We start from the raw sequence: 19,229 nt of genomic DNA, 5'->3' as shown, positions 1-19,229 counted from the left end.
TTTTGCCTCAAGTCATCCCCTCTAGCAAATTAAATCCATGTTCAATTGGATTTAAATCTGGAGATTGACATGGCCACTCCCTAACTGCTCAAGGTCATTGTCTAACTGTGTGATGAAGCACCGTACCATTTTTAGGCATTTGCTTGTACTCGAGCAGACAAGATGTTTCTGTACACATCACCTGGCAGCGAAGCCTCTCTAATTCAGCTGGTGATTTATTCTGCGGATGGTAGTCTCGGACACATCCATGCCTCCCTCCTGGAGAATGCTCCTGATCTGAGACAGTTGTTTTGGGGGTTTTCTTAATTATGGTGACCATTCTTCTGTTATCCACTGCAGAAGTCTTCCTTGGCCTACCAGCCCTTTAGCTCACCAGATTTTTTTCTACTTTTTAATGATGTTCCAAACTGTTGATTCTGGCAAGGTTGGCAAGGTACTTTTTTTTGCTACATTTCTGATATTTATTTTTAGATCTTTGAGCCTAATAACCACTTCCTTGACCTTCATTGACAGCTTGTTGGTCCTCATGTTGACAGACACCAATAGCAGACTCCAAAGGCAAACGCAAAGCCTAGAATCAATACTACACTAGGGCTGGGACGACGCGTCGACTTGCGTAATGTGCGTCGCAAAGAAATAAATAATCTAACTGCAATTGCGGCACTGCGCCGACGTGGTGGCGGGGGCTCTGTTTCGCAAATAAGTTAGCTTTCGTTTTTGCTAGTGAAATAGCTGATAGTATGTTGACTGCTCAAGGAGAATACATATTTGAAAGTACAGAATGCCTGAGAGAGCCTTATATTGCATTATATTACATTATATTTTGAATGGTCATCTGGTGCCTGAATATTGTGTTTTCCTTTACATAAATAATGACATTTCCACCATAAATTGATGCAGAAAGGGCACAAATTGGTGCATATCAATTCACCAGAATGCAAGAAATTAAGTGTTTGATGTTTAAGGACCCCCAGACAGCCCTGCTTCATGGGTCCCCCCCGATGTCAAACACCACTGGTACCACCTCCGCGTCATTTTGAGCCAGGAAAAACCCTGATGGCCATGTTGGCATTCAAGTTGGCTAAACATAGCAGTGAGTCTGCCCTGTGTCTGGGGCTGTTTGACAGAGGCAGTTACAGTAGTAGTAGTAGTAGTAGTAGTAGTAGTAGTAGTAGTAGTAGTAGTAGTAGTAGTAGTAGTAGTAGTAGTAGGTCGCCGAATTAAAGGTGTCTGTGTTTAATTGCGGGACCACAGACAGCCCCTATACATCAGCTGATCATTTAAAGGGGCGGCCGTCTGAGTAATGTGCATGTCACACGCTGCTTTGTTTTATAAGAGCAGCAGCTATTACCCAGAGTGCTTTATAAAGACACTGTTAAACAGAGAGAGACAATACAGCCATTATTTTGGGGGAAATTAAGTGATACATTAACCGAACAGTAAAAAAAATAATCGTTAGACTAATCGTTAAATTAGTCGTTAGAGTAATCGACTAACCGAAAAATAATCGCTAGATTAATCGTTAGAAAAATAGTCGTTTGGGACAGCCCTATACTACACATTGACAGCTCTCTTACGCCTGCACTAATGATGTGACGTAACACACCTGGACTAACCAGAAACACTGTCAAGCCAACGTTCCCAATGTTGCCCTGTATAAAAACAGTTGTAATTTCTAAATGGTGAAACCAATCTGAACGAAAAACAACATTCAATGTCTTCTTTAACCTTATAACATTGTTTAATTTAAAATCCAAACTGTTGGAGTATAGAGTCAAAAGGATACTTAGGGAGGGAACTGTATTTAAGAAGTGGGAGATATGTAAATCAACAAAATGACGCGTACGCACAACGGGAAAAAAGTGACATCAAGCTAAAAAAACATGGAGTGAGAGTGGGCTGGGTGATGACTAAAGGTTTGTTGCTAAGCCTTTGCCTCATGTTGGCAGAGTAAGTGGCAATGTCTTACAGAGCTCCTAATCCCCAAACCTCAGAGAGAAAGAAAGCCCTGGGCCACAACCTTCATCTGAGCTGACGAGACGAGCAGAGAGGAGACGAGGGGAGGTGTGGGGATCTGGCTGTCAGAGCAGCTAACGCAGCAGGAAGTCAACCAAGGACAAAACACCTGGGACGCACACACACACCCACAGTCACACTCAGCGTGGGTGTGGGTGTGTGTGTGTGTGTGTGACTCTCTCACACACACACACAGTTTGGAAAACAACAATTACAGGATCACACTGTGCATCTCTGTGTCTTTTGTAAATCTGTCCAATTAAGGTTTAATTTTCTATCCGATTGAGAACATGGGTACTGTGAACATGCATGTATAGAGTAGGACATGTGCACATAGGAAAAAGAGTGAGCTTCTGATGCCGACTTCAGGAACTGTGCCGAACGCAGGAACCCAGACGTGGGTGTGCCGTTGTGTTCTCCGAACAGACCAGCCCCTCTGCAGTGCAGTGCCGTCTGAGAACAGAGGGTAGCTCTACTCTCTTTAACACAGCAGAGTGGAGGAGGGGGCCTTTCCAATCCCCAGGAGACACATACTCTCTCTCCAGACACACTACACCTGCTAATGGCTTCTGCCTCACAAAATGGTTATTGATGGTACAACCAGTACCTTCATTGGAACAAGTTAGATACTCGGTTTGACGTTAATAGGCTGAAATGTGATGTCTTCTGTCAAGCTCATCAAAAAGTTAGGATAGGATTGAGAAGCCTTCATTAAAGGAGCTTATTAAATGAAATGTGATGAGGGGAAAAACAGATATATATTCTGAATACCGTAAAAGCCCGGGCAGTTGTTTGCTTTAACCACAAAGAGCTCACGGTGCGTATTGGAGAACGGCAGTTATTTTGCTGAACCCTCGCCATTGTTGCCAAACTCCAATTTGTGATATGACAGAGCCGAATATAGTATAGTCCATACTTAGAACAAATCTACACCAACATTATGACAATTATTAGCCTACAATAAATCTGTCAAAACAGATTCAACTTTCATCTTTAATAAATATGGTAATTTATTAACGGTTCGATACAAAGATGGAGTTGTCAGACTAGAATACACACCGGCGACATCACAGCTTATTTCCTTCAATGTCATTAGTGGCTATTATTGGAGACAGGCGTTTGTTGCGACTCTGCGCTTATTGGAAGTGTTACAGTATTTGAAACAGTTTGGATACAGAGTGAGAGATAGTAATTCATACTCCACTGATCGGACTTGTCAGATTGTGGGATTTTTTGTTGCCAATATGCCTCTTGTTCAAAACAGTTTAATTTAGTTCTGCAGTTACAGTCCAGAATACAAGCAAATAGATTGACAGTTAAATCAATAACACCAGACTCTCCATTCGAACAAAAACGCCGGAAAACTGTCAAATTCATGAACGTCAAACAGAAATCGAATATAGTGGTAATAAGGCTACTACTTCTCAGGGAGTTTTGTTTTTCCATATAAAAGACAAGTCCTTGAGGCTTATTAAAGGATCTGGTGATGACGTTTGAAGTCAGTTTAGAGCGAACATGTTGAAGGCAGCCAGAAATAGCCAGACCACCCAGTCAGAAATCAAACTATGAGAGAACGACCCTCTGGCCCTCCTCCTCCTCATCCTCCCCCGCCCCCCTCCCATTAGTTATGAGGCCTGCATGACTTCATGTTTTACTAATGTATCCCTTGTCTTGTTATACTCATCCTGCTACCCTGACAGACCTCCCCCAGCGCCCGGCGGTACCCACATAGGTGCTTAACGAGCCTTCATAATGATGATAATGCACCCTGGTAGAAACACACCTACACTCCATTTAAATTAATGAACTCCAGGGTGAATAGGTTATTGATTCTTGCCTTACATCCCACACCCCCTCCAAATGGAACTGCAATGAAATAATAGGACAAACCAGGCCGCTATATCTCCTGGAGAGAGAGAAGGAGAGAGAGAACCATCCCACTCTGGCCAAGCACATAGAACGGTAATGGGGCCTAATGCACACTGTGGCTCTGCAAGGCCTACAAATAAGCCGCCATCATAATGTTATTACTTAAACCCCATAACAGGATACATTAGAATACATCAAATGTTCTCATCCCAATCATGGGAGTATGGAGAGAGTTGGAGCCGTGCACTGACATTGTTGGATAAAGTTAGGAATGATTCGATACTTTTTTCTTCAGGCTGAACCAGAGCTGAACCAGTGTGATTGGCTGTCAGGATAAGTGCATCAGCCAATCGGCAGTCTGAGCCTGGAGGAAGTCGAAGAAGGTTTCATTTGTATCCGCGGCGACCGCACAACACACACACACACACACACACACACACAGACACAGACACAGACACAGACAGACACAGACACACACACACACACACACACACACACACACACACACACACACATATACACACACACCTACCTTCATTCTAATGGAATTCATGACATTTTATGAATTACGCCAATAAAGCTTGCAGACGCGGAGCGAATTGTTTACCGTCTCCCGCTGTCTCTCTCCATCCCTCTATCGCTCTGTCCTGGATGGGGCTGTTTAAGGCCTATTTGGCCAACGGTCTTCAGAAATTGAAGATGTAGTGAACTGCACGTGTTCAAAATCAACTTTAACTGGATGTAATAGATTTATGAGCCCGGATACTCGGAAAAACTCTAAGGGAACCAAATGGGAATTTGTACATTTAGAGACAGGAGAGGCCTCGGGAAACAGGCACAGATGATGAACTCTAAAAAGAACAGTTATGAGTATGTGTTGGAAACACAGGTCAACAATGTCCTTGGTGGCGTAGCACAATAAGGCGTCAGCCATGTAATCGCAGGGTCCCTGGTTCGATTCCGGCCATCGACATATCCTTCCTGTCAATCTCTACTGTCTCTATCCCAATAAGTCAGACATGCTTTAAAAAATTAAACAAAAAAAGTCAAGGTTCTTGATAAAAAAAAATAAAAGAGAGAGAGAGAGGTAGAGAGATTAAAAAAATATGAGCACCTTGTGAAAAGTTCAGAATTTTAAACAAGTGGCAGAGGCATTAATTACTCAATGCATTGTCCATACAATTCTATTGAGGCCTAATCAAAGGAATACTACAAAAAAATGTGCCTTTCAATGAAACCGAGAGGTAAAAAGCAGTAAAACTCATGTTTACATATATATGGTATATATATATATATTCCTATATGGTATAGGAAGTTCACAAAACCCTGACAGACAAAACCCAAGGATGTGACAAGGACAGGAGAGAGGGGAAAAGAGTGAGCCCTGTTCCAGTTCATAATAGAGGTCTTTGTAATGGGAGCAACTCGTCAGGTTTATCGTTTCTCCTGTGCTGCCTGCAGCGCTCCCTCTCTCTGTGTGAACTGCATTTAAAAAAACATGAAATGTTAAATTAAGGGAGCTGCAACAGCAATAAAGGGAGGGGGGGGGAGAGATTTAATTATTCCAAACTTATTTACAGGCAGGCAGGCGGGGGGGGGTCGTCAGGCTGGTCCCACACCACACCTCTCCACACACACACACACCTCCTGGTGGGCCGTGTGTCATGTTTGTGATACAGAAGCAGAGAAGCAGCAGGGATGCTCATCACGATAGGCATCAAACAATTAAAAGGCGGACGAGAAGAACCCGGGGCACCGATGTAGCTGTAATACATATTAATGACTCCCAGCATGCAGTGCTGCTCTCAGCCACCCTACACTGTGAGGGTGGGGTAAGGTGGGAGGAGGGGAAAGAGGCACAGGAATAACACATCATGGATAAAAGGGCACAGGAACGTAGGGGGACCACAGGGATGGGGAGGGCTAGACGGAAAACAGAGAGGGGGTCGGGGGGGGGGGGGGGGGGCCTCCAGGGGTGATACAGGGGATGGATATGGGGACGTGTGTTGACTGTAAAGGGTTGGGGGCGGAGGGGGTAGAGGGTAGACGAAGGTTGGGAAAGACACAGACCAGGGCGAGTCCTTTGGCTAGTTCTAGGTGGAATTAAGAGGTGTGAAGAGGTCACCTCTACCTGAAAAGCCCTGAGGAGCGTGCTAGAGGTACGTTACCTCTAGGGTTCGGAGGTCAGCTGGACCTGACTGACAGGTTTGCTGGTGAGAGAGACTAGGCAGTAGGACCAGCAAACGTCAGTTACAGGTTGAGGGGGGGGTCATTTGAACCAGACAAGCCGGTTAAACATTAGTTACAGGTGGGGGGGGGGGGGGCAGCTGTACCTGACAGGGTTGCTGGTGAGGGACACGCGGAGGGAGTCCAGGCAGGCAAACAGGCGCTCCTCCGTCACCCCAGACTTCAGCTCTCCCAGGAACTCCTGCGGAGCGATCTGATGGCTGCTCCTCACACTGCCCTGAGAGGGGGGGGGGGGAGGAGGGATTAGTCATCTACAGTGTATAATACACACACGCACCCACTAACCAAGACAAAGACAGACATAAAAAAGCACAGAAAAACTAGTTTCAAGTTCAATATTGAACATTTCATAGAAATGCTGTTATGCTAAATACGCATCTAAAACACTTTATCTCCCATATTGCTCAGCAGAAATAGATGCGTACAGTGCAGTGTGCGTCTCCTGCATGCCAAACACACAGTTCTGAAAACTTAGCCTGTTAGCAGCTGCAAATTGGTGTTGTGTTCAGCTACAGTAGCTGCATAATGAATTAATAATCCGACAAAATGGCAAATCAACATGGAATATCTGACTTCAATTAGGTTTGGAAAATATCATCGAGAACACAGCAGAAAATATTGCATACCCAATATTTCCCTGATTCAGCTATGTCTGTTTGTTCCATGTTGTTTTGCAGTAATTACATTCATCTGAGACTCAAAATCAAAAAGGCAGATTACAGGAGTCTGGAACAACAGGGGTCGATTGAGAGTGAAACAAACAAAGTTGAAATCTCCCTCAACTTGGGAGTCCATGGAGACCAGGCTCTGGCTGACTGACTGCTCCCTCCCTCCCTCTCTCTCTCTTTCTTTCTCCCTCCCTCCCTCCCTCCCTCCCAATGAAGGAGAATCAAAAGAGCCTTCCTCTCTCATTACTTCTATTCATCTACCACCACCCTATAAGAAAATTAAATTACAAAAATGGAATGGAGAGATGGAAAAAAAACAAAATGATTAAGTCCATCTTCCCCCCCCCCCCCCCCCCCTCCCCATGACATCTATTTTCTCTCCCAGTCCCATCAGCCATCAGCTCTAAACACTGCATCCCAGAATAGCCTCCTCCTCCCAGGTAAGTGAGATGAGGAGACGGTGCTTTGCCCTGGTTCAGGAGATCCACGCTACACCAGACTACGGTTTAGAGTTACTACCATCTGGTACCTATTGCCTCAGACAGTCTCCTAGGATGGAATAGTCAACTCTGTTATGATCCATAGTACGTGCCAGCCCTTAACCACACAGATACATCTTTTCACCACACTAATTACCCCGCAGGCTCTTGGGAAGTGGTTACGTGTGGCGTACATGTGGTAACCTAGAAACCCTCCTCCTCCTCCACCCCTTTGTTTTTAACCTCATTCAGAGCGAAGCATAATCCTTATCCGAAGACTAGAGGCATGGACTAGAGTGTGGCTCAGCAGTGATGTGGCATAGAGCACAGGTTAGTACCTGTGAACAGACACACAGGCTGTGTACCCGTGTGGGGATGTTTCTGTCATGTGGTCCCCATCGTCGTCCCACTTCCTCAATAATGTATGAAAAACAACGGATTTCACTCCTCTTTAATAAAGGGGCCGTGGGTGGAAGGAGAGGAAGCCTGTCTGTGTCACGTCTTTAATATGCTTGTACCCAGCAGCACCCATTTCCAATTATGGAAGCCTTCATTTATTCTTGATTTAACTTTACACAATTCTCATCACCAGCATGACTATATGCATCTGCGCTATGGATAACCTCACCAACCAGGGGACAATGTCGCGGATATGTGCTTAGTTACAGGAATGGCGGACAGAGAGTGTCAGAGGAGACGTGTGTGTGTGTGTGTGTGTGTGTGTGTGTGTGTGTAATAGACTTTCAGCAGTTTGATTTGTTGTGAGGTCTTCGCAGACACCGCTCACTAATGAGGAAATTGATTATGCGTGATTTGTACAAGTAGATATCATTTTTAGAAAATTGGTTTATCTGAAAATGCAATGGAGGTGAACAAATTGCTTTCGTTTTCTGCTTTACGGAGAGAAATTACATTAAAATAAAAACTGCCCATGCCGTCTGACAGCATGCACATGTGGGAGGACACCAGACTACCGTCTTTCACACGAGACCACACACACACACACACACACACACACACACACACACACACACACACACACACACAGAGTGAGAAAGAGAGAAGGAGAGAGACAGACAGACAGACAAACAGACAGACAGACAGACACGCACACAAGAGAGACTAGGGAGACTTTGGGCTGGCTTCCTGTATCAGTTGGCAGAGGCTCAGCACTTCTTTTCCCCATAAAACAATAGGCCTTCCTCCCTCCACCCTCCACTGACTCTGATTGTGGTCTAAATCATGGGCTGAAACCCACTGGAGCAGCTCCATTCTCTCTCTCCCTAGCCTCACTGACGGAGAGAGTGTGCTTCCCCGGCTTTAGGCGTTATGATGGAAAGGGAAATATCTTTGACAATTTGTGGGTGTTGTGTTCTGCACGAGAGCGCTACTTAATTTAGTAACAGAGTTCATATCACTGCTCTGCACTGCGCCTGAACCGCAACATAAACAGAACATCAAGAGGAGCTGAGAAATAGTCCCTGTATGCATATATGAATCCCACTGACTGTACTGTAGCAGGTAAACATCCAGTGTGTGTGTGTGTGTGTGTGTGTGTGTGTGTGTGTGTGTGTGTGTGTGTGTGTGTGTGTGTGTGTGGCCTAGCCTACAGTACATAAACATAAAGCCTCATTACATGAGCAGACTTGCCAAGACAACCAGCGATCATTCAAGCCCAGCAAATATTCTCTGTATCAATATGCAGCACCAACAGCGTGGTTTATTGAATGTGAGAAAGTAACACCTCCGTCAGGGGAGTGTGACCACCCTGGTCCTGTGGCTGTTTGGATCAAAGCCTCCCAGCAAAACATCCTCAAGCCAGCTCTGGGTTCTAGAGAAAGCCCACTGAGTTATCCCCTCTCCTCTTCTTCTCTGGAAGTTTGACTGCATGCCAGACAGCAAAACAATTATAAAACATTCTTAATTAAGTTTCCAATTTCAAAAAAAAAAACAGATGGGCTATAGTTTATGGTAAATGACTCTTTCCTAAAATGAGGTTTCAAAGGGGGAGTCTCACCCAGGCTGTGAAGGCTAGTGAAGGTACAGTAGACTACAGGCCAATGGTCACATTGGCACTGGATGGACGCCCTGTGTAGGCCTGGTATACTGTTGATATAAGGCCTGGTATACTGTTGATATAAGGCCTGGTAGACTGTTGATATAAGGCCTGGTAGACTGTTGATATAAGGCTGTATTCCCTCCTGCTCCAAAGTTGACGCACTGATGTGCAGCCAGCAGTTTTCTGTTAGCTTAATTAGGAAAGAATCACCAACGCCGTAATCAACTCTGACTTCAATCATCTCTCCCTGCTCGCCTCCAGTCCCTCTTTGATAACATGCAGTAGTCAAACCAGGGGAAATAAGGAAATGTCAGACACGCTCACGGAATTGATCGGAAATTAAAAGGGATAGGTCACTCCTGCAAATAAAATGCCAGACCCTCACACCCCCCACCCACACACACACACACACACACACACTTTATCTATACGGCATACAGTTAATGACATTTGCAAGTTAATTCAGACATTTCTGTTAACCATAAACAGCTGTAACACTGATAGCAGTGTATGTAAAGTACATGCTATTATGCCTCTTCATCAAGGTGACTGCTTTGACCAGTATGCATAGGGGCAACAACAACAAATCCTATTAACACAGTTGAAAGTCTCCTCGTCTGATGAAACATCTTCATTGGAGGAATGGTAGTGTGCTGGCTACGGGGCAACATAAACATAGCTAATCATCTCACTCTGAAAATGACAACAACGACGAGAATTAGTTCATGTGTGTCGCGTGCCAAAAAGCCATCACATTTCGCCTGGGAGGAATTAGCTTCATCAAAGGCCTTAACCCGCCCCCCCCATCACTGTTGGTATAAATAACCAAACACCCCGCAGGCAGGCAGAGCAGTGGAAAGATGCCCAGTCTTTCTCTCCCCCCCCTCCTCATATGATTCTCCCCCCATGTTCTCCCTCAGGTGAGCGCCTGCTCGGAACGTGCCAAAGTCGCGTTTAGACGACGAACGACGCCACACACAGGAATCCCGCTGTCATCCTAGAACGTCGAGAAATGTGCTCTTTAATGATCCGAGCATCGGCCCTCCATTGGGGGATTGATTGCCTGTGAAGCAGTCAGCAGAGTGGACAGACGCCCGAGTTAAAATGTGCATGTTGAGTGGGAGGTAGGGGAGGGGGGTGGGGGTTTTGCCAGCTAGACTTCATTATGGCCGCAGTAACTCTCCACTGCGTGGGTGGCCTGCTGTAGTGCCTGTCGAGAGAGAGAGAGAGAGAGAGAGAGAGAGAGAGAGAGAGAGAGAGAGAAAGAGAGGGAGAGAGAGAGTGCTACTTCATGGCCACTTGGCTGTCGCCATTTAAAAAGTGGTCTGGTCTGGTGCACCGTTTGAACAAGGTCAACTCTGCTGCCCCTGTGTTCACAAGCCGAAGAGCATGTAAATTACAACAGCCATTTTGATTTGACAACCTTTTGATTTCAGGCTTCACCGGTTTGTCCGCCACTCCAGTCTCCACTTCTCAGCATCGTGTGAAAAGGGACTGTGAAAAAGGACACCACTTGTACTACACGCCAAGTAGAAAGACCAAAACTGTCCCAGCGGCTAGGGGGGGGGGGGGGGGGGTATTACATGAAGGGGTAAATGCCTGTGTTCGAGTGCCTTCTTCAACATGTGAGAGACAGTAATCAAAGTGGGCACTGTAGGCGGGCTGGCCTTTATGCCAGCGATTGGAGTAATAGATGTGTGGTTCTGTGCTGCCAGTGGCGACGTCGGCCTACTCAATGGTACTGGAAGACAGAGTGCACCCGGCTTTTTATTTGTTTTGGCCCTGCCTGTGACTCTGCACATTTTGGGAGGCAAGCATCATGAAAGCCTCTTCAACAGTGCATTAGGGATGGACGGTTTCCAATTATTGAAACCGAAAAACCGTCAGAGAGTAAAACCGCGGTTTTCCGGTTAACCGAAAAATACAGTAAAAAAAAAAAAAAAAAGTGCACATTTTTTTTTTAAAAAGAGCGCCAATTTCAAATAATTGAGCCCTACTGCTACAATACACTCATGTTGAACACCATTAAAACACCGTAAGCACAGTCGCAACACATTTAGGCTACTTAGTTTCACAAATATAAGTGGAAAGGCAGACTTTTGTAAGCTACACCATACATGAAAACACATGAACACTTAACACACCAGCTCCGCTGATCCATGGTGCACGCCTGCACGGAAGATCATCTCTTGGAACAGCGTCTTCATTGAATGAACTGCTTTCTCAATATCTTGGTTCTTAGACAAAGTTTCAGCTGCTGCTCAATGTATTTAAATATTTGAATACTGCTCAATAATCACTGAAATATTAGACTTAGAATTATGCAGTGAACATACTTAAAGCTTTTCATAAAAACCACATGCGCGAGACTGACTCGTCCTGAACTGTCGTAAGTCAATCAACAAAGAATGCCCCATCAAAATAAAAGTGCCCATGGTAGAGCTGTCAAAATAGAGCTTTCAAAATAAATGTACTAATACAGATAGAGATAAATACAGAACTACCTTTGCGTCACTAAGTGACCGCGTATCTTCTTAGACATGCGTTCTGTCATCACTTTCAGTAGCGCCTTCACACACAGTGGCGCTGTGCACAAACACTCTTGATCCGTATAGCTCTTGTTTTATTATATTGTGGTTTAGTAAATACTGCACTTGGAGTTACATTCAATGCATGATTTGTGCTATAGAACATAAATAAAGTTTGATTGATTGATTGATATCAAATCAAATCACATTTTATTTCTATAGCGCATTTCTCACAAAAGTGACCCAATGCGCTTTACAGAGAGCAGCGAAAATGATCTTATTAAATGTAAGCGAGTAATTGTAAAAAACCTTTCCTATCTACCAATAACTGAAGGCAACTATCTTTCCCATAGAGTGATTCGTTACCCTTAAATATAATCCCAATTAGATATTAATCCTCAGTTATTCTTCACAACTGACCAAACCTCTCACTCATTGCGCGGCAGATTCAGACTATATCATTGTTATTTTCACACACGACAAACATGTGACATGTTCCAGTTTTATTCTTATTCTATTTTATTCTTCCAAAAAAAAAAAAAAAAAAAAAAAAAAAAAAAACGGTTTCAGACGGTTTTGATAAAAAACCGTTTCTATTTTTATAAACCCCGGTTTTCGGTTTAACCGAAAAACCGTCCATCCCTACAGTGCATTATTAAAACGGCAACCCCCCTCCATTTTACCATACATCATCGGTGCATCAAAAACAAGAGGAGGAGGAGGAGGAGGAAAGTCTCTGTCCATCATAAGCACAAAAGCCTGGTCTGAACGTACTATTCAGATTAGGGCCATGCAGCGAAGCAGCTCAACACCTCTTTCCGCATGGAGAGGTAATTAAGAGAGCGGTCAGTCCATTAGGACAATGTCGTCGAGTGCGGCGGCTTGGATAGGGGTTCCACTCCCAGCTAATGTCCCAATCATGTGAATTAAATCACCGTCTCCAGGACCTGCTTACCGCGCCCCTCTCAGACTCTCAGAGGCTTTTATCATGTCACATCAGAGTATCATTCCGTGATCTATATTCAATTAAACGCCAGCGACGGAGAGAGAGAGCGAGTAGAAAAACCGACCCATTAGTCAGTGAATTTCCATCTCCAAAATAGAATCAGGCGGCACTGACCTTCAGCCCAGCGGGAGCACAGGAGGAACACTGAACAGAGAAACAAAGAGATTCGCATCCACCTTGTAAAGGAAAGTTGAGACTGTTTTCTATTAGCTGTGAGAGGGAGAGCGAGACATAGGATCTCTTATTACTGTAGTAAAAATGTAATTACAGTAATAATACAGTCAGTAGTAATATCAACTTTGTCTCATGTTTTTCACAATCATGATTACATAGGGAATTGTTAAACTATTATTATGTAGAAAAAAAGATGTGCTAATAATTAAGTAATTAGTGTTACGTGTTACTTTATGTAGTATCACCAAAATTCAAACCCTGTTGGGTTAACTAAATCAAAAGCTCAGACATCACAAATGGTCAACAACTGATATTATGGCCCCACGGTGGTGTAGCGGTCTAAGCACTGGCCACTAGTGCATGCTGCCCACCGGGGACTGGGTTCGAATCCCAGCTCGCCAGATCCGGATATGGCTGGGGCACACACGAGGAGCGGCATATTGGGCGGCCGCTCCCGAGGGCGGGTATAGGAGTATTTCCGGACAAGGATCCGTCGCGCAACACCGCCCCCTAGGTGCCGGAATAACGGTGCTGGGCTCGAGGAGCCAGTCAGCTAGTCTGCCTGGCGGCCTCCTCTGGGACTGCCGGCCACAGGGTCGTGCGGCGGATCCTATGCAATAGGCAGGGGATAATTGGATGCTAGGTTGGGTTCAATTGGCTACCAAATTGGGTGAAAAAGGGATAAAATCTGAAAAATAAATGTATAAAAACAACTGATATTAGGGTGTGTTCTCACTAGAACATTTGCTTCACTTGGAATCGGAGTTTAGGATAAAATTAGTTTGCTCTGCGTCGTTTGGAGCTGTGAGAACGCGCATTCGAAGTCGCTCCCGCAGCAAAGAACCAACGGATGCTCCGCTTGAAAAGGGTGGTTTCGTTCCGGTTACAAACGACGCATTCCATCACTTTGCTTCACTTCGCTTTTGGTGAGAACGCTGCCCGAGGCAGTCCATAGGAAAACAACAGCGCATGCGGGTTGATCTGGATAAGAGCGGGACGAACGGGCAATTTTCGGGCAATTTTTCTGACCAATCAACTACCACGTCTGTTGCTTCGTTTGCGTATGTTACTTCGTTTACATGAAGGGCTGTGAGAAGGCAAATCAGAGAAATAATGTATGCAACAATGTTGCGAACTCATCCACTTGCTCCAGGTCTCGATTCGGACTTTCATGTGAGAACATGACCTTAGACGTATAAGATCAACAGGTTGGAAAGACAAGAATGACAGTCGCACATTATAAAGCAGGACGAAACTGGTGTCTTCATTTAAACTGACTGAGGAGAGACTTCAATTAAGGTTGATGAGGGGTGCCTCTGCAATGTCTGATTTAGGCTACAAAGGCCTTTGCACATCCTCCAGAGAGAGAGAGAATGAGAGAGAGGGGGAGATTATATTCCTATTTTAAGTTATGTTTATCTACCTGTATACAATACATATACACATCTCTGTTAAATCATTTCGTTATTCTAGTCGTACATTACATTATTTTTGTTTGTGTCTTTATCTTCACACTTGCTTTGGCAAAGTAAACGTATGTTTCCCATGCCAATAAAGACCTTTGAATCGAAATTTAATTGAATTGAGAGGGAGAGCGAGAAACTGGCTATACCTCAGGAAATACATGTCTGAGGAGCTTTAGCCATGTGTTCACACGTCTCTCTCCCTCTAGTTGCCAGCTGCTGCTGCTGTGAAGCCCAGTTAGAGCTATATTCTGGTGACAATGCACTAGCACCACCTAGAGGGGGATGGTGCTTGCATCAAGCCTTCAGAAGACATCCAGTCATCGACAATACTGGGCTTTGCATCAAAACTAAGCGGGGTCCTCCAAGCTGGCAAGAGAGTGTAGGTTTGTGTATTGAATAAGCTTTTGTCTAAGGGGTTTATGCCACTGTCAACGGGAATCCTTAGCACCATAATATCTGGAAGGGAACCTTTGAGCGCCTAGGCCTAGAGGCAGCATCATCCTCGGGGGGGGGGGGATATCTGATATTTGCTTGCCTCATACTGAGCATATGAATTGTAATAGGCCTCCTGATGGCATGGTTTTGAGTCTCGGGGAAAGGCAGTGTGCTTCTAAGCGAAAGCAGAGATTAAATGTGCGGTAAGACACAGAGGCTCATGCGGAGTGACAAGGGAGGGCTGTAGTGTTGACAGGAGCTTCCCATACATTAACAATTCGTCACTGGAGAAGTGTTCCTTTAGATTACACCCCTCCGTTCTCTACGCCTCACAATGTCATTGACAATCAGGAGCCGCGGGGCGAGGCACACTCCTCAATAGCACTGTGGGTGGATATACAAGACAGGGGGAGAGGCCTCCCTACCTAGATAAGTGATGTGTTTTGAAGGTATCTAGACGTCGTGAGAACAGATCAACAGGAAGCATCATGTGAATTCCTGGTAGAGGATGGGCTCATTGTCATGCATGGGATGGAAGGAGGAACGCTCTCAAAAACCTGTGTGTTTTATACCATTCCACGATGCATTACAATACCCAACCCCCCGATTTCTACCTCCACCAGCCTCTCCTGCCATCCATCTGTCTGGTGCTGCAGGTCTTCTCTGCTTGATTGCCAGCGAGCAAGTTAGTCATTACGTCTCCATGGAAACGGTGTGCGAAGACCTTCTGAACAGAGGAAGGTTCTATCCTGGAGATGGGTTTGATTGACCCCAGCAGGATGAATGTGCAGCGTGGAGGTGATGGTGATGATGATGGTAATGATGACGGCGTCTGGCTCCGGGATGTAACACCTCGTCAACCAACCAATCATTACCCATCCAACTACCCCCGCCACACTTCCTCTCACTTCACCTTCTCCCATGAAGAGATGGAGGCTTACAGCACGGCTCCGTTGACTAACCTGGCCCGGGCCTGGGCAGGACTGGACTGACAAAGGAGCAGAGGTACAACGCAGGTGGAGCCCCTAGTGGTGGGGATGACGAACCTCTCGCTCTGATAAGCAGCTAAGGCTAAGATCTCGTCCAGACCAGAGCTTTGATTTATACCGAGTGTTCTCCCGTCTATGGGCTTATGTGGAGGAGGTCGGTAATAAAAGCAAATTGCATGTAGATTGCAGCCTATCCGTCTGCTAAGTGGCTCGTCTATTCATTCATTCAGTGACGAGGCTGCAGGGTTCAGCCATGTCAGCCATGAGAGGAGTGGCACTGAGCGCCTGAAGTGATGTGCAATTAGGAGCCATTTAACATGCATTGTTTGTTATGTACATTTGCCAGCAGTTAGGTATTTGTTTTACTCCCTTAATGATCAATTCCCTTAATGATCAATCATTTTAATTGCGGGGTGTGAGCAGCGATCGGAATCTGGAATCTATTCAGCCAGTATTTATGACCTGGAGAAACGCTTGATCAATGCCAGGGCGCCCCCACCACCACTCTCACTCTCACTCTCACTCTCACTCTCACTCTCACTCTCACACACACACACACACACACACACACACACACACACACACACAGACAGACAAAACAAGGACCAAGAGCAAATGCTGTGTCAAGCAGGCCTAATCAGGTAACAGTGTTACAACCAAAACCTCCAAACAACCAAAACATGTTCCATAACAAATAAATAAAATAAAAATAGCACTTGGAGTGAAATCCCCAAATCTCCCAGCATCCTATCTTCCACAAGGAAAGTGCTGTACAATATTCCATATCAACATGCGTCATACTGCACTGGGCTTAAGGGAGTTTTACTGACAACAAAACCGAAGGATGATATCCTCAAAATAAGAAAAGCAACAAAAGATCCTGCTCCAGAGCCCCCGTCTACCCACAGTAAGAACCCAGCCTCCAGCTGATCTCTAGTCAGAACAGAACAGGGAGCCCCTCCAGTTCAAAGACTTAGACTCCTGCCTGCTGAGATGTTCTCACCAACACTTGGCTCAGCTCCTCAGGCGAGAGAGGAGGAGAGCATGCTGGGATCTGTAGTCATCCAGCGGTAAGCGTAGGCAGAGCAGAGCCGAGCCTCCCAGAACCTTGCCAGGAAACAGATTAAGAGCCCTGCTCGGCACAACGCTGCACGGCTGTGTTTCTATGGCGCCTCAGCGCCTGGCTGCTCCTCTCCCATCCTCGCCCAGAACCACCAGAGGCCAGGAGAACCACATCAAACGGCAGCCTACTCATTACCCCGCCTCCCACCGTGGAGGCCCTGGCAGGGAGGAGTGTGCGTTTGTGTGTGTGTGTGTGTGTGTGTGTGTCTGTGTACGCATACAAAAAGCTGCATCCCAACTATACACTCTACACACACCCCAAGGCCAGCCAGTCAAACTATCTTCTCATACTGCTACCCTTTGCTGACTCCTCAACCTACCCACCAGCACATGTCCAGCCGGCACGTATAGGCCTTAGGTGTCATACTGTATGTACGCAGTACACACTCACTCAGAAGGAGGGGAAGACAGACAGACAGAAGTATACTGACAGCTAGTGTCTGCACGTACAAACAAGCTAGTGTGCTTGACTGGTGGGGGAGTTTTATTATGGACATGTACTGCAGAGAGTCAAGACTTCCTCTTCACTTGTCAGTGCGTAAAGCAACCTTCCTGCGCATGCGCACGCACCATGACCCAAAGGCTCGCTGCTGGAGCATTGTATCCAACCCCAGACCGCAAGAGAAGAGAACGGCATGTACCGTTCAGTGTACTGTAACTCCCCACATCCCTCTGCTCTGCTTTTGAACCAATTACCCCTCATTGTACAGGCAGACACAAAGAGCAGCAGTGAGAGCAGCAGCCTGTGCTGAGAGGCTCAGATTAGAACAGGACTGCAGAGGAGTGGAGCCTCCTGATGTTGCCCTCTGAAGCAGAGGTCAGGATGACGACCTGTTGGAGAGGCCTACCTACGTCGTCTGATGACGGTGAGCTAAACGGTTGTACATGTTCGGTTCATAACAATAACAGCCTCTGGTTATCTTCCCTCCATTGGAACGAGGCTTTGGCCAGCATTAGAATTGTCAAACCGGTATACTTTCCTAAAATACCCCGGTATACTATACGTTAACTATCGACGGATCTCTCCCTCTCGTATAATCACGGCAAAATACAGGTGGACGGTACAGACAGAAATAAACTGGTATAAAAGTAAATACCTAAATCACCCGGTAACACCGTAAACCTGCCCAGCTCTAATTGGAGAATATGGGACATGTTGGGAGGAGAGGAGGACTTTGCATTGTTCCTGTGTGAGCTCATTGGGATGCATGCATTAGCACCATGCCATTACTGTACCCGCCTTGTAATTATGAGATAAAGAATTTATCGTAAGTGCTGACATGCAAAATCAAAAAGGGTAGGAGGAGGTTTTTATTTGATTTAATTTTACATTGTCCTCTGTTATAATAATTGGTTTGTAAACAGTACTTTTGGCCAGTGGCAAACTCACTATTGGAAGATGAATTAGAGAGAGCAACTATTTAGGAGGGAAATATATTGCAAGGGAGAGAGAGAGAGAGAGAGAGAGAGAGAGAGAGAGAGAGAGAGACAGTGAGGAGAGGGGTAATGGGGTGAGGGAGAAGAGGAGGATGAAACAGCAAAATGAGGGGGGAAATGCACAAAAGGCAAGAAGCTGCAGCAGGATCTGAGCGGAGATATGGCACGGCAGTGTGTATTACCAGCCGAGAGAGTTGTTCCGTTGAGAGAGACGGGTTCAGAGAGTTGTTCCGTTGAGAGAGATGTATGTATGTTGGTTCAGCTGACATAATGAAGCTATGGTCAACTGAGCCGTCTCAGGCGAGAGAGCAGTTGTGGGCTCTGTACAGATACACTACAGCTTGTCATCTCTTAATAGGAAGGAAAACCCCAAGCATTTTACTCCCCTTACAGGCAAAGAGAAAGGGGGATTATATTGAATAGCATATGCTAACACTAGCTTATGCATCAGAGACAGAGAGAATGAGAGAGAGAGAGAGAGAGAGAGAGAGAGAGAGAGAGAGAGAGAGAGAGAGAGAGAGAGAGAGAGAGAGAGAGAGAGAGAGAGAGAGAGAGAGAGAGCGAGAGAGACAGCTTTCAAGCGATATATGATGTAATTTAGTGTTTGGAGGTTGAAAGTGGTTTCTGGTGAACAGACTACACTCCCCCTAATCTCAGGTGGGTGGCTGTCTGTTGTTGTTTGGTCTGTGTGTGTGTGTGTGTGTGTGTGTGTGTTGCGCTCCAGTCCTTTACAA

General features: G+C 45.6%; 1 protein-coding gene across 1 annotated transcript in view; it reads right to left on the bottom strand.

Moving 5' to 3' along the window:
- The window catches only part of LOC308153227 (protein diaphanous homolog 3-like), a gene marked incomplete at both ends in the record, with an annotated part of 304,860 nt that overhangs the window by 230,562 nt on the left and 55,069 nt on the right, over positions 1 to 19,229 (bottom strand). The window contains one exon of the mRNA XM_080526311.1: positions 6,219 to 6,349. Within this exon, the coding sequence (XP_080382437.1) occupies positions 6,219 to 6,349 (131 nt within the window). The remainder of the gene's footprint in view (positions 1 to 6,218; positions 6,350 to 19,229) is intronic.

The sequence above is a fragment of the Nansenia antarctica genome, assembly GCF_963989245.1.
Source record: "Nansenia antarctica genome assembly, chromosome: 1".
NCBI classification, from domain to species: Eukaryota; Metazoa; Chordata; class Actinopteri; order Argentiniformes; family Microstomatidae; genus Nansenia; species Nansenia antarctica.
The sequence above is the reverse complement of the archived record's forward strand: the minus strand, read 5'-3'. Positions and strand labels throughout refer to the sequence as shown.